Here is a 27,529-nt window from a genome sequence, read left to right as displayed (position 1 = left end):
GGATGTCGGTATACAAAAGCAAATAAATAAATAAATAAAATAATGCCATAACGCATGTGATAATTCATCGCAAGATGTGTATGCAAATTTTGAAAATTGTCAAAGGGGAGGGGTTTATGAAAATGAGGGGTGTTTAATGTCGCGTGTAACACATGTTGTTGCATACTTTAATCTTGAAAATAACTACACTGTTTTTCCTGGTGTTATGCTATCTGATATGCCCAAACTGGGATTTGTGATATTTGTTGCAAATCCTGTTTAGGACAGGAGAGGGAAGCTGAGAGGAATGGAGTGAGAAAGAAAGCCTCTAGGGTGGAATACATATTAGTCAGCTATTTAAACCACAGTAGGGAGGGTCAATTAGTAACTCAAGGTGAGGTTTTGGTGGTGGTCTAGGGTTTGGGGGGCAGTTTTACATGCACGGTCAGAGGTACAAACTGCACAGTACACATCAGTGAAGCTTTGATGTGATTTGTAGGGAGGAAAGAGACACAAAGATGAGATTTGTACAATGTGCTCTTGCCCTAGCTTGATAGCGACTAGGTAGCATGTGTGACTCTAGCTTGTGAAGAGGAGAAGAAATACAAGTCCATACATGCAGTGGGGCAAAACTAGAATTGGCTAAGTCTATCCCTTATGAAGTGGAGTTGACTTCTTCTTCCATACATCCCTCTCACCTATGTGAGCTCTGAAGTCCAAGCCACCCCCTGCCAGGCTAACCAGTCTAACCATAGGGACATGCAGGGGAAAAATATTTTGAATTTCGTGTTATTTTGGGATTTTCTTAAGTTCTCGTCATTTTGTTTCATTTTTAGGGCATAAAGTGATGGGGGTTGGTTTTTTTTTTAGTGCATGTTAAAATGCTTTAGTCCACTCTAAACAAATCATTGCTTGCTAAATGAAAATGAAGGTAAACAAACGGGGGAGGCACATCCTTACGATCTGGCACTCTTCTCTTGCTGGAGCTGCAGGCCTCAGGGGCCTAATGAACAATTTTTTAAATTTCATTTGTTAACTTTTACACCGCCTTGCCAGGTCACCGAACTCCCCAGAGAGGTGCGCATCAATTACAAAACATACACAAAATTGATCAGCGTCTTCTTTGGCCTTCCCTTGGGCCTTTCTCCCTCCCCCTCCCTGCCAGCATAACTATCATCTCTCCTCCTGTCCATGTATCCAGACCACACCAGCCTTCTTTCCTTCATCTTCTCTGCTTTTTCCTGATTTCTTTGTTCCTGGCTTCCCAGCCATCCAGCATCCTCCTATCTCTCACACACAGGGAGCTACCTGATCCCCTTAATTACGGGTTGCCTTGCTTTATTTGTGCCATGGCTTGTTTTCTCTTAGTTTGGCCCCTCATCTAACATTCTCTAAATCTCCTGCATCTTCTGTTGCTCCTGTCACACTCCCTGCTAAGCAGATTGTTATCCTTTCTTCCTAAAACTACATTGTGGTTGTACAGATCCCGAGATGTGCACTCTGACAGAACAGTCAGCACCTACTATTGGTTAAAGCTGTAAGCAGGATAGCCAGAGCTTTAAAAATGTCAAAGGATTTTGTGAGACATAAAATGTGTGTTTGTTTGTTTTTTTTCTAATCTGGCTCCACAGGGGACCCTACTGCTAGCAGTATTCCAGCATCACCTGACAGACGCGTTTCTTCTAGTCCGTTTGCTCCCTCAGCTGCTGAGTTGCCAAATTTGCCAGAACCTGCATCTGTGCACCACTGTGGCAGAACAGGTACCGTACGATAAAGGATTCTGAGAGTGGCATAAGCTTGTTTGGTTTTTTTCTGAAGATGGGCTGTTAACAGAACCATGGTAGAAGAGGAACTTTGAGAAATAAGAGTTAAATGTCTGTAATGGAATTAAAGTCAGTTTCATGGTTTTTAAAGGCATTGGGATACTCAAGTGTGCAAGTCATCCCGGTTGAGGAACTGAATGGGTAGTTGCAGTTCTCCAGGGAGGCCCGGGTTGGTCAGAAAAGAAACATTAGCATAAGTGTTCAGTGACAAAGCCAGGCTGGGCATGAACTAGCTAAGTCTCAAATGCACTGCCCAGCCAATATTTACTTCATCAGAAATAAAATCCAGCAGGAAACTCACTGCTGCAGCAATACAATAGTTGCCCAGAACAAACCAAAGGGAAAAAAAACCTCAGAGAGCTCCATAATTTCCTTACTCGCTTCAGCCTCTAAATAACTCCCTTCCACATTCTGACTTTCGTAACTTTTGTTTGGAAGATGGCATGAAACATAATGTGTTTATTGAATTGAGACTGCATGGTACCAGTTTCTTGTCTTTCCTTCCAGATGTAGAAGTCTTCAGCCATCAAACGCAAGCTTACGTTCTTAATTCAGAGCAAGCTGTTGAAAATCCAAGTGAGTTTGGACCCTTTGCAGATTTCATTTGGTTCCCATCTTAGGCAATGAAGATAAAATTTTGGATGTTTGTAAAGTGAGTTGCTGTCTACAGAGCAAGCCAGTAACCAGTTAGCTACCCCATGGCTTTGACCTTTTTGAGCAAACTTCTAACATTTAGAGGCCAATTTTGGAATTGCCCGGGAAGTCTGCTAGGTCAAACCTGCAATCTGATTTTCCCTATGAAAATTCATGACCAGCAAAAACTTTGCACCTGCCTTGCAAAGTACACGGCCTAATGTATGTGCAGGGATTTCAAAATAAAATTCCCGGGCTTATTTCCCCACTCCTGCCCCATCTTCCCCATAAGTATGTGCATTGTAAAGCAGTTTGTGTGCTTTTGACTGCCGAGAGGAGGGAGATTCATTCTGGGGAATCTCCAGGGCCGGTGCTTCCATTAGGCAGACTAGGGGGTCGCCTTGAGCAGCAAAATCCCGCCAGCACGAGGCCCAGAAGGGGAAAAGCCCAATACTGTGAAAGAAGGGAGCATTGTGGGGGAACGGGTTGCATGACTGAAGGCTCCTAGGGTGCCAGATACTCTTGCACCAGCTCTGGGAATTTACCTGGGTAACTTCTTAGTTACCAGGGCAAATCCCTTTGAAAATTGTCCTCTCCTACTTTTACAGTGCAATATTTTCAAGCAGTTTGCTTTCCTATTTCGTATTTCTTCTTGAAAGTCAATGTATGTGGGGTTTGTTTGTTTTTTTTCCTTCTAGAATCTGTAGACGCTTTTTGCACTTTACTCAAAGAGCATTTCAGAGATACGTGCAGATTCTTGACGAAAGAGGGCAATATCACTCTTGACAGTCGTTATACCGAGGTGAGCCTGGTGGAAAGTCAGATTGAAACCAAAGCTGGGAAAGGTGCGATGAAAGGAATGGAGAAAGAACTCATCTTTTACGATTCGCCCGAGAAGGAAAGAGCTTCTCTAGAGGGAACACACCTGCTCAAAGTGGCAAGAGGGAAACTGAGAGAAACGAAAAAGATCGCATTGCTGGGCCAGGCAGGCATGGGTAAAAGCGTTCTTGTAAAGAAGATCTGCCAAGATTGGTCAAATGGAAAGTTCTCAGAGTTCAAATTTGTCTTTTGTTTCAAGTGCAGAGAATTGAACCTCCCTGGAAAGCAATATAATTTGAAGAACCTACTTTTCCAACTGTTTGTTAAGCCTCAGGAGAACAGTGAGGAGGTCTTCAAATACATCCTTCACAATCCAGATAGGGTGCTCCTACTTTTTGATGGCTTTGATGAGTTTCAGGATGGCGACGGCCTCATGCACTGCTCTCTGGGCCCTAATGCTGAGAAGTCGCACACCATAAAGGAGCTGCTTGCAGGACTTTTCCAGAAGAAGTTGCTTCGTGGTTGCACAATGCTAATAACGGCAAGGCCAAAAGACAAGTTCAATCAGTACTTGACCAGAGTGGACAAAATAGTTGAAGTAATAGGATTTTCTCCACAACAGATCGAAGAATACCTTGAAAAACATTTTAAAAAGTTGTCTCATTGCATTCATGCGGTGAGACTCATCAAAGAATGTCAATATCTCTTCAGTTACTGTTATAACCCATTTCTATGCAACCTTATTTGTTGTGTTTGTGAGAAAAAATTGCAAGCAGGGCAAAAACTACCATTGACTTTAGCCAGCTTATTCTTACAGGACCTTCAGCAAACACTGGTGGATATTACAATGAACCCGAGTAGTGAACAACTAGGAAATGAACAATGCATTGCCCAGCTAGCCCATGTAGCCCTGACTCTTCTCCAAAAACATCAGCATGGTTTGAGACACAACCAGTTTCCCTCTGAGAAAGTTAAAGACTTTGCTTTAAACCATGGTTTTATATTGCCATTTCCTACCCATCCAGAGAATGCATGTGAAGAACATGGGGGAGTGTTTTATAACTCCATTGCTCAGACTTTTTGGGGAGCACTGCATCTGACATTGTCTGCAGATGTCAAAGTCAAAAATCTCATAAGGCATATTTCCTTGGAAGCCAGAAAGAAAAGACCTCAGGATAGTTGGCGAGACATGATTCGTAGATTCCTAACTGGGCTCCTGTTCCTAGATCTAGATCTAAACTTTGACTTGAAAAGAGGTATCAAGAGCATCATATCCGCAAAGCAAAAAATGGTGTCAAAGTACGTGAAAGAACTGGAGATGGATGAACTTAGCCCGTGCAAGCTTCTTGAACTATGCCATTGTGTGTATGAAACACAGAACAGCTGCCTCCTCCAGCACATAACTTCCAAGCTTCCAGCTGAACTTTCTTTTCTGGCTATACGGCTCACACCACCTGATGTCTGTGTGCTGCAGTATATTCTAAAAGGTTCTGCAAAGAAATTTTTCTTGGACTTAAGAAATAGTGCCATTGACTTCCATGGATTAAAACAGTTGGTCAGTTTGGACAATGTTGTATTGTTCAGGTTAGTCATTTGTTATGCATTTGTATAAGAAAATAGATACCGAACCTTATTTTCCGTACAGTTTCTCCCACTTTTGTATCTGTTAGGAAATTCTTTTTATAAAAATAGGATCTTACCATGTATAGGGCCCATTTTTGCAATGGGATAATCTCATATTATTGCATGGGGTATTTTTTGGTTTTAGATGAACTGTGAAGAAGTGAGGGAGCAGAAAGGGATAATATGGGAAAAGCTAGACCTTACAACAGAGATCAGTTATTTAAGTTATTAGTCTAATATTGTGCAGCTAGTAAAAATGCTCATCACAAAATGACAGGGTACAATAGCCGTGCAACTATTTGTGGCCTACCCATCACCTCCCGCTCCCCTGATCCCCACCTCCTTACCCCAGGGGAAGGCAGGATCTGCAGGGGGCAGGAGCAGGGCCCAACTGTTAATACCCTGCTTACCACAGCAGCTGTGAGCTGAACCTTGGCTCCCCATGGAACCAGTGAAATGTTTCTGTTACACTTGTGGGTTTACCCCAGGCTCATGGGGCTTCTGTGCTTCTTGCAAGGAGTGTGTGCTGATCACTCTGCACATGCACACAAACACCTTGAGAGCACATCAAACTGCCTTCTTTACATAAAGAGAGAGAGGCAGATTTTATGACACTGTCTAATATAAATACTAAGCATTTTTTAAACTAGAGTAGAGCTATTTTGTGTCTTTGGTGGTTAGATATGTAATCATATGCAGTACGTTACTTGTTATGATGTTTTGCAAACTTGCAGAGCTTCTTTGAGTGACACAGTCAGACTTTTGGAGTCATTACAGCAAACGGGAGAGCATGAGCTTCTGAGACAATCCATAGAGAAATTCACTATTGATCCATTCAAGGCAAAAACTGTGAAGGACATCACTGACCTTACTGCACTTGTGCATACTCAGGAAAAAATGTGTAATTGGTAAGATCCATAGAGCAATAATGAAAGCTTTTGAAGCCATTTTTATCTTTGAAATCATATAAATAGCCTTCAAACACAAGATGGATGATCTTTAATTATCCTCCCAGTGGTGCTCAGACAGAATGCAGGTTTATTGTACAATTATTGGTTTGTAGCAGTTTGGTGGTCAAACAGTATCATGCTACTATATCTTTATTTGTTGCTCACAGTAGGTTGGTTACACAGAGTGTACAAGAAGCAAATTATCTCAAGAAGCTCTAGTAGTTATTTTATCATTAATTATAGTTTTGGTATAAGTCATCTAAAATAAAATTACATTCCTATTGCAATTCCACTAGAACAATAAAATGATAAACCACATTTATTATTTATTTATTTTATTTATTTGTAGCTTTTATATACCGACATTCGGTTAGTAACATCACATCGGTTTACAATTAACATAACATCTAGCAACGGTGCTTTACAAATGAGCAATTGAGCTAATTAGAATAATAACAAAACTGAAGAAAAGTTGAAGAAGTTAGAAAAGAACAAACTAGTTAAATTAGAGCACATAATGATTGTCCTGTGTTTTAAACATGGTAAACTAATTAATGATCCCACAAATCTATTTCATCTCATGATGGAAAATGGGATCACCCATGAGTTCTTTATGGCTGCAGCATAAGTCCCATATTTATATACAGTGAAACTTGCAGTTAAGACCATTTGTGAAAGCAGCACTTGTCATCCCAGAGTGCTTATTACCGGTAGATGTTACAACAAATTATTAACCAGTGCATATGCAGTGTCCATGTAAAAAACTATTACTATTATTTCACAATCCACTGATAGTATAAATTACAAACAAATACAACTGTTTCTGTATTCTTACATTTTTTTCAGTGTGCAAGACATCAGTGAAATCCCAGCTGTGGGAACACTGAAGAAGCTGGAATTTGCGTAAGTGCAATGACATTGTTTTACAAGTGACTTAGAAGAAAAATCTATACATTTACAGATTTGCTCACTTTCTTCTTCAGACTTATAGCAACAGTTGAATAACCCGTGGTTCCCAAACCTTTTCCATTGGGGGCTTACCCCAGCTGTGATGAGACTCTTTGGAGATAATTTTCAAAAGGGTTTACGCAAATAAACGCTGGTTATGCGGGTAAATTCCCCTTAACCAACATGATTTCATGACTGCTTTTACCCGCACTCGCAGTAGGCATTCCGGGAGGGGGGGGGGGGGGATGGAGTCGGATCGGGGAAAGCATTAAAGCACGTACTTTGGATTTTAGAAAGTATCCATGTACTGGCACAACCTGGGAATTTTCAAAGCGAAATTATGTTTTAAAATTCGGGCTGGGCGGACTGCCAAAAATGATCCCCTCTAGGACCACCAAACAAAGCCCTTCCAGGTTCCTGTTAGTGTTTTGCCTTGTGAATCACCAGGCCTTTCTAGCTTATTAGCATTTGCTGACTCGCATCCAGGGACACTTCAGAATTTACTGTTCTATTTGTAATTGGAGATTAGTATACACGTGACTTTCCTGTGCAGTTGGTTTTGTGTACATGATTGGCAGCCAGTTGCCTACAAACATTTAGAGCAAACATTTTCAAGAGGCATACAAAGCACTGATGAATATATTCTTTAATATTGTGTTGAGTAACAGCTGCATTTGTTCTTAGCCGCCTTGCGCTGTACTGGAAAGGGTGGCTAGAAATACAGTATAGGAAGCATAATTGCATTTTATGCAGATTTGTGGGTCCCGATATAATTCTTTATTTTATAAAGTTTATACAGATGAGTAATGTTCCCAAATGTAACGAAAGATGCACCAGTTATCCTGTATATCTAGGACCCCTATAGTAGTATCCTTATGGTGGATTGTGGGGAAGGTTTGCCAGTGCAAATAGTGCAAAACTGTTCAAATTAAAATGGAGGAACATGTTTGAATTCAAAATCCAAATTTCTAATTTTCTGTGACATTGCTTTTTAAAGCATTGGCTGCAACTGGTATAGATTAATTCATTGTTGGCTCACCAGGGAATATTTTTTTGTTCCATTGCAAATTTGTATAGATGCCATGCCATGGGGCATATATAAGCAGCTGAGCCACATGATTAGCTGAGCCACATGATTAGCTCTGATGCATATGACCACTTGCACTGCTCGTTGTCTGAAAGGGTTGTAATTACTAAGCTGGAAGTCATGTAGATGTAGTAATATAAGAAAAAGTCAATCTGCTAGTTACATGCTTATTTTAACAAGAATTCAAGATAGGGAGCGAGATGTAAAAGTGAAGCATTAAAAAAAACAAAAACCAACTGTATACAAGTGTTGCTGTAGACTGAGACATGTGAGAGGGGTAAAGCTTGTCCTTTAAAAATGGAGTCACTTAAAGCCAAATATAGAAGGGAAAATTGCAGACGAGAGAGGACAGAAGGGGAAAAGGACCGAAAAGACTAGCCCTAAAAAATCAAGAGACCAGGAAATGGAAAACAGAAAGAGGATGAAATGCATTTAACTAGAGGTAAAAAGTCAGAATTATCAAGTTAGATAATTAAATAGAAGGTAGGAAATTAATTGAGAGGTTTCTCAATGAAGTTGATGCCTATAATAAACAGTTATTTTGGTTGGTTGGGACAGTTTTGACCTAAATATGGCCCTAGGGTTTTTGTTTCCATAAGAGTTTTGCCATGCAGTGCATATTGATAAAAGCATTTTGCAAAAAATCTCTGTGTAAAAGGTACCTTTCCCGTGATATACTGAAGCAACAGGGGTGTATCTGAAAAACTTGTCTAAAAAAACAAAAAAACCCCAGAATTGACTGAGAAATTTCTATATCTTGACATATATATCACTCCTTTTCAGGCTTGGTCCGATTCATGGCCCTGAGGGATTCTTAAAATTTGTTGAAATTCTCCCAGCATTTTCATCTCTTCAGCATTTAGAGTAAGTCAAATTTATCTACAGTGCTGGTTAGCTGTATGCTGTTAGTGTGAAGCTGAGATTGAACAACATGGACCAAACTTTGGTAATATTAGTATGTACACTAAAGTGGGTCAGGATGAAAATGTTTTTATGTTCCTTCTCTAATATATACATTTCCTACATTAGAATATTCACCATCATAATAGGCACTACTGGTTTAAAAACTTCATTGCCTTTTTACCGATCATATGACTTTCTCAAGCAATGTCCAAAGGAAATCTGTTTTGGATTTTTGTATACAATTAAAAGGACTTAGCTCAATGTTCGATTGTCCAGTCACTCCAACACGGTCTGTTTCGAAATCGTTTTCTGCACCAGGGAGCCAATAATAGTTAGCAGTTTATATAAAAATGCTGATTGTCATTCAGTCACCAGCGTACAATGTCATTTTGGCACCAATTGCATAAAAAATCCTCAAAAAATGTTCCTTTGGATATTGCTTGAGAAAGTCATAGGATTAATAAAAGGGCAATGAAGGTTTTAAACTGGTAGTGCCTATTATGATGGCAAATATTCTAATGTAGCAAATGTATATATTGGAGACTGATTATATTGTGCTGATTCATTTCTTCCTTTACTTTTTCCCGACAGCATTGTGTATTTTGGAATATTTTTTTATGATGTCATCAGACATAAAGTTAGAATGATAATTCTCTTAATAAAACGGGAATGACTGAATCCTCCTCTAAACTGGCCACATATAAAGTTGAAATTTCAAAGAAGTTACACACTTAAATGTAACATGCTATCGTAGCAATTTTCAAAAGCCATTTATGCGCATAAAGTGCGCTTATGCAGGTAAATCCTATGGACAATTCAATGGCATACATTGAGGCAATTTTGAAGAGCACACTTGAATAAAGTGCCAACTTTAACCGGGTTAAATTTTACCTTGCCTTTTTAATAAATACAGATTGGCTCCGATTTGGTTTTTGTTTGTGTGAATATTCACAGATTCAAACTATTCCAGGTCCTTAAAGGTACTACGGTTCTCAGAATACTGACACCCAGACTGGTCCAAAGAGATCCAGATCAGGCAAACCTGAAGACTCGAGTTTGGCCATGAGCGGTCCAAAATTCAATGACCGCTCCAATTCGTGACCTCTCCAGGCTCAGCTTTCGACTCTTCAGACCCGAGTTCCAGTGGAGTTTGTATTCAGTCCAGACCCGTTCAGCCTTCCCTAAAGTAAAGTGCTTAAGAGCAAGGGTCTGCCCGTATTTACGGAAAGCTGGTGAACCTGGTTCAACGTTTTTACACGTTAGTAGTTCGTGATATGTATGTTTTACCCTGTTACGACTGAATTGCTTTCTCATGTCGAACCCTCAGTAAATTAAGGAAAAACCACAACAGTTTCCCGTTTTTATTAAATCCGGCAGCCTAGATGAAAACAACATTGGAAACAAAGGGGCGGAGAAACTGTCCGAAGCATTTCCGAAGCTAACGCTGCTGAAAATGCTGAAGTGAGTATCGGGTTCGCTGAGAGAAACTTGGGCTGTGTTGAGGACGCTTTCCGTAAAACCCAGGCTACCAATTTCTTTAAAAACGCAGAGCGAAAGAAAGCAGACATGAAAGTAACACAGGGCGCGCCGGCAATGAAGGATTGAGAGAGAGAGAGATGTTAAAAACAGTGGGCCACTGCGGCATCTTTTTCGGGCGATGGGAAAAACTTTAACCGTTAGGTGTGCACAGCGCTGCAGTGTCAGACCCTTGCGGAGAGTCCCTTCTGGCCTGCCGCAGGATGGTGGCGCCGGAGCAGCTCTGGGAGGGTCACTGCAGCGCGTCACCTCTCCCTCCTAGGGCTTTCATTAGAAGCAAGATCATGGGGGGGGGGGGCTACCGTGCATATTTTTAAAAAGAATATTTCTATAATCAGCCATTTAATCACTTACAAGGAGCTGCGATTTTGGGAACAAAGGGTCTAATTTAAAAAAAAAAAAGTCCTCTTCCATATTTTTAGGGGGTAATTATAAAAGACTGCCCCTCTTCGGTGGAAAGCCCACAGGTAATGTTCGCCAGCAGACTGCAGCATTTTCTGTAGCGAAAGCATGTACGTACTTGCACATTGAAAATTATCCCCAGGAATAATACTCACACGACCAACTTGTGCAGGTAGTTTTCCGGAGGAAAAGTGTGCATATAATTCCAAATCCTTCCCCAGTCCTGCCTTCAGGAGCACCTCTTGTCACTGTGGGTACAAACACGTGAATAGAGGCCCTACGTATGCCCATACTTTACCTGCATATCAGGCAGGCAATTGCTGAAAAGCTGATTTCCCTGTGCAGAGCTGCAGTAGTGGGACATGAGCTTTTAATGATCGTGCAGACCTGAAATTCCTGCGCTGATTTCACTGCAGTTTCCATTCGCGGAGCCGCATTGCTGCCGTGACTTCATCAGCTCAATTCCCACCGCGCCTGTTACTGCAAGCAACAAAGAGAAGCGCTGTGCGAAAATCACAGGAAAAGGGGAGAGAAAGGGACTGATCATTTCTGAAAACAGATACAGTTTTCTAGGGCAGTGCCGTGGCTCAGGTTTCAGGAAACTCGGTTTAGTTTGGATTTTCTTTCCTTTTTTTTGGGCTCGGCGGGGAGTCGAGCGTGCTGTGGATCCACTTGCTGGCCCCCAAGGAGGGAGGGCAGACGGCCGCCACTACAGCAGCGACCCCTGCTGGCTGAAGGAGCTGCAGTGAGAGAAGTCATATGTTATCACCTAGGTGTGCTGTCTGGAGGTGGGGTGCGTTTAAAAAAAACCCAAAAAAACCATAAAATCAAAAAACGAAACCGCTTTTATTGCTAATGTTACTGGTTGTGCGGTTTGTAAATTTGTAAATAAAATAAAGAAGCAAAATTAATTTCCAGAATCACAAGCCTCCTATGGTTAAGTTATTGCAGGGGTCATTTATGGTCACATTCTGAAAAATATGCACGGCGGCCCCCGTTCAAGTTCACAAGTCTCACATTTTTTGGAGTAAATAAAATTTGCTTTGCAAAAAGTGCACAACACAAATGTTTTTAGGGCTTTGCATACTGAAGAGGCAATTTACAAACTGCCCCGATTGGGACAAAGTGCATGGGTACTTGTCACATGCAGACTTTGCATCAATTTCCAAAAAAGAAACCAAAGCGTGCTCTCACTTTGGACTTTGCTGAGTTTTTTGCCTCTCTCTTTTTCTATGGGTAAAGTTTTTCTACGGGAAATAACAAGCACAGAGTAGAATGCGCACTCTGCATATTTATTTATTTAAAAGATTTATAGGCCACACTCATACAAAAAGAAAAAAAATAGCCCGAGGTGGGTTACAAAGTAAACATACATAAGTAAAACATAAAAATCAACATCATAACACATGGTAAACATAAAATTATCATTGTTATAACCCTGCTGTTTCCATCATTAGTCCGATGATACCAAGGACCTGAGGCACTTGCCTTAGACTTTCAACACAAAAGCCTAAGAAAACAAAAAAAATTTTAGTGCTTTCTCCTCCCTTGATCTAAGCAATTCCCCCAGGAACATCTCTAAATGTTCCTAAAAGTAATGTGCCTTGGGGAACACTGTTCCTGACTTTAGCACTAGTGAAGGAGAGCATTTTTAAGAACATAAGAAATTGCCATGCTGGGTCAGACCAAGGGTCCATCAAGCCCAGCATCCTGTTTCCAACAGAGGCCAAACCAGGCCACAAGAACCTGGCAATTACCCAAACACTAAGAAGATCCCATGCTACTGATCAATTAATAGCAGTGGCTATTCCCTAAGTAAACTTTTCAAATGGCTGGTTTATGTGCTTAACAACCCTGTGCCCTTGTGGGAGTGCTCCTGAGGCCAGGACCAACCTGGCAGGAGCCTTTGGGCAGACTAAGTCACTAAGTCGGTTCTTGTGCGCTTGGTATCTCCATTTTTAGCATATCTGGTTATCTTCTTTGGGCTAACAACTGTATGTCCATTGCTTTTGGCCCCCCTTCTCATGCAGGGATGGATCTGTTTGGTTGACAAGACTGTCTTTCAATGCATTTCTAGTACAAATTCCTCTTTCAGTCAAAGTTCTACAATTAGAACACTTTGCCATTATTTGTTTGTAATTCAGAGGTAAGAGTCAGGGGTTTACCATATGCAAACACCCTAACCTGAAACTCCGACTCATACCTGATCACTTTCATAGTAAGGGTCCAATAACACTTTCAGCCTTGCTATGGCAGCTCATGTTACGCTTGCCTAAGCTGGTATTTATCCACAGAACTGAAATTGAAAATTGTCCTCTGAATGTCTAGGACTGAGGTTTTTTGCTCTGTTCCATATCTACACCAGGCAGAGCTTCTTGTTCTTTCCCAGCATTTTCTTAGGATTTCTTTGTAAACTGGTGGTAGCCAACCAGTGATTTATGAGCCTCCAGTGGCTTGCTGGAATTCTGGGTATGACGCTGAAGGAACAGATATTAAAAATAAAACAAAAACAGCACAGAACGCGACAGCCCAGACCCAAGGAGGTAGATATTTAAAGCTTAAACAGCTAAGTAATTTAGCCGGATATAACTTATCTGGCTAAGTTACGTGGATATCCGGTGGCATGATTATGTTGCTGAATATCCGCATAGAAGTCAAACTTAGCCGGATAAGTTGTATCTGTCTAAGTTTAGAACTACTATTGAGCAGGACTTATCTGGCTAAGTCTATATAATCACTACTTGGCCAGATAAGTTATCTGTCTGCCCACTGACTGCTCACAAAGTTCTCCAGCTAAGAGATAGTCGGATAAGTCACTTATCTGGCTATCTAGCGGCCCCTGAACTTAAGCAGATATTCAGTGGCCCCTAGATAGCCAGATAAGTCCTGCTTATCCGGCTATCTAGTGGCCGCTGAACTTAAGCAGATATTCAGTGGCCACTAGATAGCCAGATAAGTCCTGCTTATCCGGCTATCTGCCAGCTGAAGGGCAGGCCCTAAAAGAACAAAACGGCAAGATGTGACTGGACTCACTGGTGTGACCAAGGTTGACAGGCACTCTTTTGCACATTTTGGTTCTGCCTTCCAGAGATTAAAGTTACAAATAAAGTTTTTTATATTTTCAACAGCCTCTCCCAGAACAATATAACTGATGAAGGTGCCAAGCAGCTGAGCAAAGGCTTTCCTTCCTTATCCTCTTTGCAGACCCTCAGGTGAGTTGTTGTCATGTAGTAATCCTTTCCACGAGGGCTTCTCACCCCGGTCCTTGGGACGTACTCCGCCAGTCCAGCTTTCAGGACATTTACATGAATTATGCTTGAAACAGATATGCATACAACAGAGGCAGTGCATGCAAGTACGTATATCTCATGCATGTTCACTGTCAATGTCCTGAAAACCATTCTGGCCAGGTGTATCCCAGGGAGTAGGGGTGGGAACCACTACACTGCTTCAGGTAGATTTGGGGTAATTACTTGGAATGAGGCATATCCACTTTAAGCAGTGCGCCATTTATAATCAATCCTTCCTGTATACAGACAGGACTTACTGGAGGTAGCAGTTACAATTTCGGATGATCCTGCTTTTAAGGTTTTATGGATCTGTTTCTAGTCTTGTGGCTAGCACCATCCTTCCCAGCATGACTTGGATCCTAGGTTAGAATGATAAACCTCGGAGGAGCAGGGGCCAGGCCGGGATTTGTCAGTGGGCACACTAGGCCTGTGCCTGGGGCAACAAGAATCTGTGGGGGCAGCAGGCTGGCTGGAGATCTACTGCCTTCCAGCTGTGCTGACTCTCACTCAGCCAGAGAACAGCCCTCTCCCTCCTGTCCTGATCCATCACCTCCCTTCACCAGGCAGCAGGCAGGGAGCAGAATGGGAGGGAATTGAGCCTGGAGCACGGAGAGCAAAGGGGGATCATGTTGGTAAGATTAGGAGGGGCTGAATGGGGATCACTGGGGGTGAGAAGAGAGGCTGAGGGATGAGAGTGGATCAGATGGGGGAAGTGTGTGTGTGTGAGAGAGAGAAGAGATTAGTGAGTGCTGGTGTGTGTGCGCCAGATTGAGAGGTTAGAGAGGAGCTATAAGGGGGAGCAGAAGCAGAGCATGGTAAGGACACCTCCCTCCTCTCCTCTCCTTCCCCCTCCCCCACCCACTGCAATTCAGGTTCTCTCTCCCTTCTTTTCAGATTCTATCCCCCAGGTCCTACAGCCTCCCTTCTCTCCTGATCCTGGAAACCCCTGCCCCAACACGTCCTACTCCCCCCTTTCTCAATCCCAGAACCTCCATCTGGAATCTGAGATGGGATAAAAAGATCTACCTTCCCTATCTCCCATCCTCCCCCTTCCTCCTTCCTCAGTCCTCTTTCTGTCTCCTGCTCCTCCATCCCCAGTCCTCTTTCCTTCTCATACTCCTTCCTCCTATCCCCAGTCCTTTTCACCTTCTCCTCATCCCATTCCTAGTCCTCCTCCTTTCCTCTCCCCATCCCGGGTCCTCTCACTCTCTCCTTCTCTTTTGCGCATCCCTGAGATCTCATCCATTTTATAATATAAAAGATGGAAACATTTTGCCAATGTGCTTCAGATTTTGTTTTCCAGTTTTTGGCACAGAATTTATGCTTGAGCTGCCGCAGCAAACGGCAGGATTGTGCCTTTTACACCTCCTGCTCACTGTCGTCTGACCTTATCTGGGGAAGGGGGAAGAGGGGATGCAACAGCAGCACAGTGCCGAGGGGCAGCAAACTCCGAAATCTGTCTCTGGCACGGGCTCCCCTGTGTTCTATGATTGGGTTAATTATTTCGCATCACAGCACTAAAGAAGACAGAATATGATAGAGAATAGGTCAATAAATGAATATTGTACTGCAAGATTCTATTTAATGCCTCCTATTTGGCATTTTTGTTTTTTGCACTAGGGATGTTTATATACTTTACCAGCACTTTTATAATTCAAAGGACCCTGCCCCCCACTCTCCCGCAAACACCAGACTGCGTCACCTTTCAGTACCACATAGAATCCTGGTGCAGGATGGTACAAATTGCAATGTCAAAAGACAATTATATATTAAAATATGAATGAAAATAAGCACCTGAAAAGTCTTAAAAGCAGTATTAAAAAATGCATTTGACAATGAAAGATAGTGAGATTTGGTTAAGCATTTTTTTTTTTTTGGCAAAAAACTCTTGGATTTCACATGAACTTTCTTGCAAAACCTAGGAATGCAAAACCATTATTATTTAAAATGAACTGGCCACACAAGAAACCTTTTGCAAATTACCAGCCCGTTTCTGTGACTCCGTTAGTACATTGGCCTCTAAAATAGCACATAACTCAGTAACATCTGTATGCATGCATAACCTTCGAGTTTGTCCTGAAATGGGGTAGGATATGGATGTGTTGTATGGATGGGTGGTGGGAAGGGAGGTGGTGAGTTTCAGGTCCTGCTAGCGTTGAAATATATCCAGATTTTATTGATATTTCTTCTTTTATTACTGCAGTTTGTACAATAATTATATATGTGATGATGGAGCAGAAAACATTGCAGCGATACTTCCTGACATGAAATCATTAAAGGAACTAGCGTAAGTATGAGCTAACAAACGATTCTGCTCTTGGCCCATGCTAGGGATGTAGGAGTCTGGAATGTCTTCGTTATCCAATGTCATGAGTTAAATTTCAGCACCGCTGTCCAGAAGTGGAGAGTATTCATCCAGGGTAGCAGGTTACCATTTGAATTTTGGCAGTTAGCTGAGACCCGGTGATAAAAAAAAACGGCCAAATCAGTTTTTGCTTTCACCATTAGTCACCTGGCCCTGTGATTTAAATTGTCATGTTGTCCATGTTATTTTTACTTTCTGCTTTACCATTGAGTTATCCTCACTTTTCTGAATCGTGCCTGTGTTAATTCCATATTGCACTTTAAGACTAGAAGGGCCAAAACCTTAGGCATCATACAACCTTTTTTCTTAATCAAACCTCTCCCTCCCCCATCCAGCACTGTGCAATCAAGGTTGCCAGTGGACCATAAATGAGGTCATAGGGGCCAGCTCTGAGGGTGCATTGGCTACTTCAGCACACCCAGTATTGAATAAACGTTTTCACTACACCCTTGGAGTTGCGACTTTTATTGAGTTTAATGCCCTCAATTGTTTAGAAAAATTGGGTCGTATGAATCAGGTGAACTTGGGCAGCAACAAATCTGGTTGATCCCCCTCCTAAGCCTGTTAATGGCCACTAGACATTATTAGAGCATGACTTCTATACCTCACTCTTCCTCTCTGGTGATTGCAGATGCTGCCTTCCTGGCTCGGTCCTAGTGTGCTCAGAAATATCACTCAAGCACTGGCCTCTACCATCTCCACTGGTAGGCCATTTTAGGCCTTGTCACTTTCCTCTGTGATTCTTACAAAACCAACACAAAAGATTCCTTCCATATAATCAAGTTTTCCAATAATCTACACAGCTGCCAAAACTAACGAAAGCTTTCACATCCAGCCTCCCCATGTCACTGAAGTTTGGGTTTCAACCATAAGTCATTCCATGCAGGCTTCCCTTCCATGTCTTATTACCGAGTTTTCTAATGACTCCACACGGCTACCGAAACTAGCAAAGCCATTGTCCAAAACATCCATCCTCCCCATGCTCATTGTTTTCCTTCAGTCTGTTCAGGACAGAATAGCTGATGCCCTGGATATACCATAAATGGCATATTTCAAAGGATTTCATCTGATAGTGAACACTACTTCCAACACTATCAGCTCAAAGAAAATTGAACCCAGTGGCCAAGTGTATTGCACATGCTCATGTTATGTTTCAGTGACTTCTAGAAATCATTGTTTTATAATTCATACTCCAGGAAAAGTAAACTGATGGCCTTTTCACATGTGTAAATGCACGTGTGATAGGCAATAAGCCATGCTACTAAAACTAGTGTAAAATGCTCATTGTTTTCTGGATTTGCAGAAGGTGCCAGAATATATCAGAATAACGTTACATCTAGGGCTGCTAAAGGCAGGACTACAAGTTAATAGATGCAGTAGGGCAAAACCTCAACTGGATCTGCCCATCAGTCATTGACCTGGGTCAGGTGGCAACCCTATTTTATATTTGACCCTAGGAGAATATAATTTTGCCTTTCAGAAACTGCTGCATATACTATGGCACTGAAAGAACTGTGTGATAATGGAAAAAAAACTTGCCTTGCAATATTCCCACTACCATTAAGTATTTATTTTTCCAATGCCTTTCCCTATTTAAAAGAAAATTAACTTTCAGAAATATTTCACTAGGTAAGAATGTAATATGTGCAGAATACAATATGATAGAATAGCCAGCTGAGCTTTTTGTTTGATCGATCATCCACTAGTTCTTTATATCAGTAATAGTGAACCTTCTAAAAAAATTAACATTTTATTCTTACATTTTCCCCTTTTTCTCCTATGTCTTTTCATCTATATGCCAGGAACCAGAGTAGCCTCCTGTAACTAAGAAATTCTATAGAGAGCCAATGTTTTTCTTTGCTAGTTAATGGTGTATTCATAAATATGCCTTTTGCAAGGGTCCTCTATATAGTATGAGTGTTAACCTGTGCCTGTTGGCAAGAGGACCTGAGAGAGGACATATGAATTTATTTAGAAGTAGCAACAAATTTAACATTTGTAGCTGTTTTCGAACAAGTGCATTATGTAATGCCTTAGTGCTACTTCTAACACTCAGTCACCCTTGGCTGGTTGGAGTTTTCTGCAAGGGCTGCTCAGTCTCCACCTCTAAATTGTCAATCTTCCACCTAGCAGTGGGATTCCTACTTGCCTCCAAGCAAGTGTCCTGCCCCTCAAGCTTTTCCCTGGTGGTTTCTAGAGATACTGCAATTCCATAAAACCAAGGGGTCATACAATTCAAAGAAATGAAACACACAGATCAAACACAAAAAATTACACCTCTGCAGGCACTGATTAGCTACAGCCACAGAACTAACAAAGTAGTTTATTAAGAAAAAAGCTGAACAGTGAACTTGAAAAAAGATGCAACTTGCAAACAAACAGTGCAAATAATAGAATTCCATTTTTGTATGTAACTAAATTTTACTGTAATTAGCCAGTGACATGGGAAATTCCATAGCAGTGAGATTTCAGATTTAATGCCATGTACTTTATTAATGTGTAGAACATTCAAATAATTAAACTTAGAATTCCATTTATTTAAAATTTTATTCTCCGCTTTTCGGCACTTCAGAGTGTACATCAAAGCGGATTACATTCTGGTACTATAGGTATTCCCCTATCCCCACAGGGCTTACAATCTAATTTTGTACTTGAGGCAACGGAGGATAAAGTGACTTGCCCAAGGAGCAACAGTGGGATTTGAATCCTGAGGACTATATTATAATAAAGTACCTTTCTTTTAGATATTTCTAAAAATATGCAAATATATTAATGTGTCCTCTTTGCTCATGCTAAAACGCCCATATATGTGTGCAAGTGGGCTGCATGTGAGCAATGCGGATTTTAAAAACCACAATTTACGTGCATATATGGATGTGCAAGAGTAAAAAATAAGGGGACAGGGCATGGGTGGAGTGTGGGCATTCCGGTGCAGGGCCAAAGGTTACGCGCATAACTCCATATTTTAAAACTAGAGGCCAAAGCACGTGGCAGCTGGTTAGCCGCATAAATTTATTGCAGCTCCTGATAAAGAGCGAATCTACAGATCTTGCGTTTTAGAGCTTAAATGACAGAGTAAGTGCTCTGGGTCAGCCGGGAGGCGGACAGGATGGAGAAACAAATTCGAGACTGACTGGGCAAACTGGTGGACTAATTGGAAAGACTGGGAATGTCCCTCACGCGAGCATGTTTTAAAATCCACCTACGTACGCATTATAAAGCTGGCAAAGGCCTGTGGAAGATATGTGAAGTAGGTTTACTTAATAACCTCTTAAAATTAGGAGCATACTTACGTGCAGTAGGTGAATTTTAAGTCATGCACACGCAAGTGCGCGTATAATTTAACATTACAGTGTATCTCCGTTCACGCGCCAATACTCGCATGGATGGGCGCACGTGCACACATTTTAGAGTTAGCCTGCTAATGTTTAAGGACTTTGTAGTAATATATAACGCTTATAGACTAATTTGTAAAGGCTACAGGACATGTCCACAAGATTAACAGATACAATTTGTCTTTCTTCAGACTTCAGTACAACAAGATAACTGACCTTGGAGCCCAGAAGCTCACTGAGAGCTTAAGGAGATGTCCCCAAATTGCAAGTGTATTGTAAGTCTCTCTAGATTTCATATCCTAACATAAAATAGATTATGGCCGTCTTCATGTCTCTTTTAATCTTGAGCTACAGGGAGATTTTTACAAAGAACTTTAGTGAGATGCATTTATTTAAACACTGACCAAGATCCTACAAATTCATGTGGAAGTCTGCAGCTTCTGGTTAATGCAGTTTAAAGGCCGGGTCATGTTAAATGATTCATTTTTGCCTGTCATTGTGCCCATCCATATTATATAACACAATAATAAACCAAAAGTAAAGTGCACCTTTTATTATGGTCACAACCCTTTAAAAAAAAATCTGTTGTGGATTTTGCCCTACTTACCCTTTCTCTAGGATTGTGTTATTGTGAGCTACCGTCTCAGTTCAATACATACTTGCAAGTGTTTAATATCTTCACCTTAAAAATAAATATATAGTTACCTAAAAAAAAAAAAATCACATTTTTTGGGTGAAAATTTTTTTTTTATTAGGGTAAAAGGTTCAAGCCATTTTGAAAGGCAACTGCTTTCCTAAAAAAGAAAGAAACATATTGAAGGCACATTTAGAGCTATTGACTTTGGTTTTTTATTTTGGCTCTTTAAAGTTGACTATGGCTTATTTCTTGTGTGTAGGAATAATTGTAAGAATGTGCTGTAAAAATGTTTTTATCAGATAGCTCGTTTGTGTAACTGTGATTGTTTCATAATTGCACTGATGCCAATAATAATACAGTCTGCCACTTGTGTGCACAATGTCCAGAAAAAAATTCACATGTGGCAGTGACCCAAGGAGAACATATACATATATACACATGTGTGTGTGTGTGTATACATATATATATATATACATGTGTGTGTATATATATATATAAAAAAAAAATAGGCATGGTCCTTCTCCATTTTAACAATTACACCTCCATTATAATTTTACATTTGCTCACACTTCAAGATAACCAGAGGTAGGAAGTAGATCCAGCAAAGTAGTGTCAGCAGCAGCCATCAAACTGGAATAAACTTCTTGATTGGTACCACTTTGAATCAGGAACTTTTGGGCAGGAGCATGCTGTAACCACCAGATGTCACCCTGTCAGGGCAGAGATTGAGTTCAAAATTATAACTCGGGGTAGAACAGCGAAATGGAATTGTACAACCTTTATCCATGAACCTTTTTTTTTTTTTTAATATATATTACATGTTTTGCAAATTCTTTTGCTGTTTTTCAGGATGTGGAGTCCAACAATTCCCCACTCTGTTCTAGAGCATCTTCAACAGCAGGATTCTAGAATCAAGTTCTAGATTCTCTTGGGTTTACCCTCTGAAAATGGTGAAGGTAAAGGTGTAAAGTGCTTCATTTTCAGAATTTTTTTAAATGTGTAACCTGGAGTGCCTCACCGCACAAGATACTTTAGAAAAGGGTCCTTGTTATGAGCCTATGAAAATAGGGCCCTTTATGGATGATGCAATGCGGGTTCTCTTTTAATGTACATATCAGGACAGAGAAGTCCTTAAGCTGTTATTAAGCAGGTAGACTTGGGGAAAGCCACTGCTTATCCCTGGACATTATCCACCATTTGGCATCCTGCCAGATACTTGTGACTTGGATCTGTTACTGTTGGAAACAGGATACTGGGCTTAGAGGACTCTTGGTCTGACTCAGTATGGCAATTCTTATGTTCTTAAAGAATTAATGAGGCTTGTATCATATGCAGAGCATATCTGCTGACCTGGGACATGCTAACATTTGTATGAACTACAGGCAGCATAATCAGAGCATTTGCAGAGCTGCTTTTTCTGATTATATTTCTGCCAAATGAGAACCTAGTGGTATATCTTTTCCTGTTTTCCCACAACCAAGAATGCGACCTACAGTAGTGCCAATTCACACCTTGTATACTTTGATAAAAGCAGATCACAGGTAAAATGCCAGAATCGTACTAGACTTGGAACTCACCATGCTTCCATAAAGCCAGACAATAGTAAAGAGCTTCTGTCAGCTGCGGAACTTATGAGGACTACGCCCACTCATCGAAGTCAGACCTACTCACAGCTCTTCATGCCAGAGTACCCACACAACTGGACTATGGAACACACTTTATAAGGGTCTGACAATAGACAAACTCCAGATCATACAGAACTCAGCACCACTACACCACTTACCTGCAGGTAGTCCACCTTGGTTTTGTTGCTTGAGTTCAGTTCCAGAATCTTCAGTTCCTTCAGTCTCCTGAGATTCAGAGCCAGCAGAGATGCTCACTGCTTGCTGCCCTCCTGTGAAATGCCACTGAACCCAGGTAGCTCAGCCTTTTATAAGCCTACTGCTGTCATTATGACCTCATTAGCAGGTGGGAGAGACCATCTGAGGCTGATGGAGGGACCTATTTTCAAGACCCAGGAAGGGGGCAGGGTCCCTTAAGAGAGGCCACAGGTTCCCCTGTGACCTAAACCCACTCTTCGCCACTACACCACTTACATGCAGGTAGTCCACCTTGGTTCTATTGAGTTCAGGTCCTTCATCCTGAGATCCAGAGCCAGCAGAGATGCTCACTGGTTGCTGACCTCCTGTGAAATGCCACTGAGCCCAGGCAGCTCAGCCTTTTATAAGCCTCCTGCTGTCATTATGACCTCATTAGCAGGTGGGAGAGACCATCTGAGGCATGGAAGGACCTCAAGACCCAGGAAGGGGGCAGGGGCCCTTAAGAGAAAGGCCACAGATTCCCTTATGACCTAAACCCACTCTTCACCACTACACCACTTACATGCAGGTAGTCCACCTTGGTTCAGTTCAGTTCCAGAATCTTCAGTCGTTCAGTCTCCTGAGATCCAGAGCCAGCAGAGATGCTCACTGGTTGCTGCCCTCCTGTGAAATGCCACTGAGCCCAGGCAGCTCTGCCTTTTATAAGCCTCCTGCTGTCATTATGACCTCATTAGCAGGTGGGAGAGTCCATCTGAGGCTGATAGCGGCATGGAGGGACCTATTTTCAAGACCCAGGAAGGGGGCAGGGTCCCTTAAGAGAGGCCACAGGTTCCCCTGTGACCTAAACCCACTCTCACTACACCACTTACCTGCAGGTAGTCCACCTTGGTTCTGTTGCTTGAGTTCCATTCCACAATCTTCAGTTCCTTCAGGCTCCTGAGAGCCTGAGCCAGCAGTGATGCTCACTGCTTGCTGCCCTCCTGTGAAATGCCACTCAGCCCAGGCAGCTCAGTCATTTATAAGCCTCCTGCTGTCATTATGACCTCATTAGCAGGTGGGAGAGACCATCTGAGGCTGATGGAGGGATCTCAAGACCCAGGAAGGGGGCAGGGGCCCTTAAGGAAAAGGCCACAGGGTCCCGTGACCTAAACCCACACTTCACCACTACACCACTTACCTGCAGGTTGTCCTCCTTGGTTCTGTTGCTTGAGTTCCATTCCAGAATCTTCAGGTCCTTCAGTCTCCTGAGAGCCAGGAGAGATGCTCACTGCTTGCTGCCCTCCTGTGAAATGCCACTGAGCCCAGGCAGCTCTGCCTTTTATAAGCCTCCTGCTGTCATTATGACCTCATTAGCAGGTGGGAGAGACCATCTGAGGCTGATGGAGGGACCTCAAGACCCACGAAGGGGGCAGGGGCCCTTAAGGGAAAGGCCACAGGGTCCCCTGTGACCTAAACCCACACTTCACCACTACACCACTTACCTGCAGGTTGACCACCTTGGTTCTGTTGCTTGAGTTCCATTCCAGAATCTTCAGGTCCTTCAGTCTCCTGAGAGCCAGGAGAGATGCTCACTGCTTGCTGCCCTCCTGTGAAATGCCACTGAGCCCAGGCAGCTCAGCCTTTTATAAGCCTCCTGCTGTCATTATGACCTCATTAGCAGGTGGGAGAGACCATCTGAGGCTGATGAAGGCAGAGGAGGATGGAGGAACCTATTTTCGAGACCCACGAAGGGGGCAGGGGCCCTTAAGAGAGAGGCCAGTTTCCCCTGTGACCTAAACTCACTCACTACACCACTTACCTGCAGGTAGTCCACCTTGGTTCTGTTGCTTGAGTTCAGTTCCAGAATCTTCAGTTCCTTCAGGCTCCTGAGAGCCTGAGCCAGCAGAGATGCTCACTGCTTGCTGCCCTCCTGTGAAATGCCACTCAGGCCAGGCAGCTCAGCCTTTTATAAGCCTCCTGCTGTCATTATGACCTCATTAGCAGGTGGGAGAGACCATCTGAGGCTGATGGAGGCAGAGGAGGAGACTGATGGAGGGAACTATTTGCAAGTCTCAGGAAGGGGGCAGGGGAAAACTGCACATCACTCCTGTCCTACTCAAACTAGACTGGCTACCAGTACCATACAGATCGAAGTTCAAAACTCTGACATTGATATTCAGAAGCATTAAAAGACGACAGGCCTATCTACATGAGTGAAAGACTATCTGCATAGTGCCTTCCAGACCTGTAAGATCCTCCAGCAGAGCTTCCGTTACTATCCCATCAACAAAAGAAATTGAAAGAACAGACACCCGCAATAGCTGGTTCACAGGAGCAGCACCCAACATAGGGAGCTCCAAATACAGGATAACTCTTTCTGCAGGAAGCAAATAAAGCCTGGCTATTTTATTAAGCCTTTGAATGCTAAACACAAAATAGACTATGAAAACATGCTTTACATTCACCTGAATGCCTTAAACATGGTGCTAAAATCCTGTTTTACAATGGATTATGTTTCTGTTAGCGTCTAGTCTCAACTGTTGATTTATTTAGAAATAGGCCTTGAGGTGCACTTTACTTTTCTTTATTTTGGCTGCTTTATTCTGTTGCCATGTGGCTGCTTCAGGTGTGTTTACTCCTTTGAAATGTGAAGCTGCAAATGACCGTTGTAAGCAAATCTCTCTCACTATGCTGTAACCCACTTTGAGTGAACTGCATGTTCAGAAATGAGTGATATAAATCCAGGTATTCACTTAATAAAATTCTTCCCTAGTACAAGATGGCAGGATAATTTGGTAATTCCAAAGAGCCTTGCGTTGAAAATCCCATTCCTTGCCAAGTCAGTCAGGCCTGGATTTGCCAATAGGCACACTAGGACTGTGCTGCCTTTCAATAAAATAATATAAATTATACTAATAAATATAGTGTAAAAGTGCTTTAGTTTCATAATGTAATATAAAAGATGGAAATGTGTGCCAGTTTGCATCGGAATTTTTAAACTTTTGCCACAGGAAACTCAGGGGACTGTGCCTTAGACCTTCTGCCCCCCGTTGTCCAACCTTGGGGGGGGGGGGGGGGAGGGAAATGATGAGGGAGGCGACAGCACCGACGGTGCCTAGGGGGTGCCAAAATCCTAAATCCATCACTGCCCTCAGTGAGAAAAGAATTTAGGTGGCAGAATAATAGGGGTCACCACCCAGGCCAGCACCTTCCAGTTTGGAGACTCGGTAGAGAATGTGGCAGAACCCTAGAGAAAGCAAGTTATAGACGCACGGCATTTAATAAATGTAAAAGCTATCAAGAGCCAGGCTCGGGACTGATTGTTCCTTTTTCATCGTTTCAGAAAGAAGAAAGGAAATATAAAAGCTGCTCTCTCCTTCCTTTGCTGCTGGTTTTCTTTCATAAAGAAAGGGAGAAGTTAAACTTCTTTTCATTGACTCTGGAAAACAAGATGTGAAATGAGTGTTACCCTCGTAAGCCTTACCCATCATTTCTCTGTGCTTTCCAAACCAACCCCTAGATTCATCAAAATGCTATAAAGATACTGGAATGGCGCCTGTGATGAAAAAAAAAATGGGTGTGGTTAGGCAAATTGTAGGAGTTACAGTATTGCATGAAATGTTATGTTTTTAACATATGTAATTTATCATCAGAGGGAGCCTCTATATGGAGTCAGTGTGACATGCTATATATACCACTAAGAGGGTCCGCTTTCAGCTCGGGGCAGGTTTCGGGGTGTGCTTTTACATACGCAGTCAGAGGAAGTAACTGCAAATTAGATAAGATTGATTCAAATGACAGAAATTAGTCAAAGAGGAGTTCATTACTACAAAGCAGGCTCAGTCATATCTAATTTGCAGTTAATTCCTCTATGTATGGAAATGCACCCCCCCAACCCACCTCAAGTTGAAAGTGTACCTCTTACAATGATATATATATATATATATATATATATATATATATATATAGCTAGCTATAGCATGTCACAGTAACTCTATACAGAGGCTCTCTCTCTAAAAACATTTTCCCTAGTTAGTATGCATTAGTCTATCACATTCCATGCTACCAGACCCTCATTTCCATTAACTCCTCCCACTTGCATACCACTAAATGTAAAATTTGCAGACTAACATGCACTGCAATATTTATCACGTGATGGATGACCCGGCAAGTCTGCACAGAGGGAGAAGCTGCTTCGCTAAAGAAATTGCACCGTATGGTACACATTTAACATTATTTTGCACTAACTCTTTCTGGTGATTTGGGTTGTTATAGTAGAAAATGTAGCAGAGACATATTTGTAAAATTCATTCATTAAGGTTAATCATCATCATCTCGTTATGAGCATGCTTTTTCTGACATGCTGCAGTGTTCATCATATTCCAAAGATTTTTTTTTGGCATCGTCTATCCATTATACACAGGTCAGGGTCGTCTAAATCAGTTATTCAACTCTGATGTCTTTACACTGAGATATTGCTGTGGTTACTGTTTGCCATAGCAAAATGTACGTTTGGAGTGTTGGAGACACAACCAGAAGTGCTAAAGGGGTTTTTCCCATGCTATGTTTGGGTGAGAGGCTTTGTATATGTGGCCCATAGGGCTTTGTTAAAAAAAAAAACCAAACAAAAACAAAAAAAAACTTACAAACATTTTGTACCTGTAGAATGTATCTTTATTGAATAATGCCCATAGCCAAAGGCAAGCACTGAATTGTGATTACCATTACTGTATATAGAGTTGTATATATGTAGAATATTTTGTTCTTATGATTTGTTGGAGTTTTTTTTAATATTTGCTTTGAATAAAATTTATTCCCCTGTATGTGTTCATTATTTTCCATTTGTCTTAAATTTAGAGTTCACTTCAAACTTCTGCAGATTATGTCAGCTATGATAAAATCTGTTCCTAACATATGTGCATGCCCACACACAGGTCTCCACCTCATTTTCCCCATACACACACACAAACCTACAATCACACCCATTTATCCCTTCCTACACTCTCCTATATTCCTGTTATAGTCACTAACGCATGTATCAGGGAGCACACCTACCAGGAAGATACAAGAGAGACCAACCAGTGACTCTATAGTATTTATTATAGGCCTGGTATCTCGACAGACAAAGCACAAATTAGAACCAGTTCTACACAGAAACATCTTTATATGCCTTGCTACCAGGATTTTCACCCAAGCCAGCAGCAAAGGAAACAGGATGTTTGTGTCCACAGAGCCGTAGCTAGCCTATGGCCAGTAAGGCCACGGCCGTAGGCGTCATCCACCAGAGAAGCTATTGCGCCGGAAGCATTGGCCTCCTCCCGAACCAGCAATGAGGAGCACAGCAGCCTATGGGCCTGCAAAAAAAAACCCAAAACTTCAGCATCCTTTCCCCACCTCGGC

The 27,529-nt window shown here is 41.9% G+C and overlaps 1 protein-coding gene across 2 annotated transcripts in view; it reads left to right on the top strand.

Moving 5' to 3' along the window:
* CIITA (class II major histocompatibility complex transactivator) overlaps positions 1-26,952 on the top strand; it is an 84,160-nt gene extending 57,208 nt beyond the window's left edge. For both annotated transcript variants that reach the window (XM_029576958.1, XM_029576959.1), the window contains exons 11-22: positions 1,611-1,739; positions 2,310-2,378; positions 3,134-4,838; positions 5,612-5,785; positions 6,674-6,730; positions 8,646-8,726; positions 10,143-10,226; positions 13,832-13,915; positions 16,197-16,280; positions 19,885-19,968; positions 21,180-21,286; positions 25,473-26,952. In XM_029576958.1, the coding sequence (XP_029432818.1) occupies positions 1,611-1,739; positions 2,310-2,378; positions 3,134-4,838; positions 5,612-5,785; positions 6,674-6,730; positions 8,646-8,726; positions 10,143-10,226; positions 13,832-13,915; positions 16,197-16,280; positions 19,885-19,968; positions 21,180-21,252 (2,624 nt within the window). In that variant the 3' untranslated portion in view covers positions 21,253-21,286; positions 25,473-26,952. The remainder of the gene's footprint in view (positions 1-1,610; positions 1,740-2,309; positions 2,379-3,133; positions 4,839-5,611; positions 5,786-6,673; positions 6,731-8,645; positions 8,727-10,142; positions 10,227-13,831; positions 13,916-16,196; positions 16,281-19,884; positions 19,969-21,179; positions 21,287-25,472) is intronic.
* Positions 26,953-27,529: the final 577 nt, after the last annotated feature.

Source organism: Rhinatrema bivittatum, chromosome 14 (genome assembly GCF_901001135.1).
Source record: "Rhinatrema bivittatum chromosome 14, aRhiBiv1.1, whole genome shotgun sequence".
Lineage (NCBI taxonomy): Eukaryota > Metazoa > Chordata > Amphibia > Gymnophiona > Rhinatrematidae > Rhinatrema > Rhinatrema bivittatum.
The sequence above is the reverse complement of the archived record's forward strand: the minus strand, read 5'-3'. Positions and strand labels throughout refer to the sequence as shown.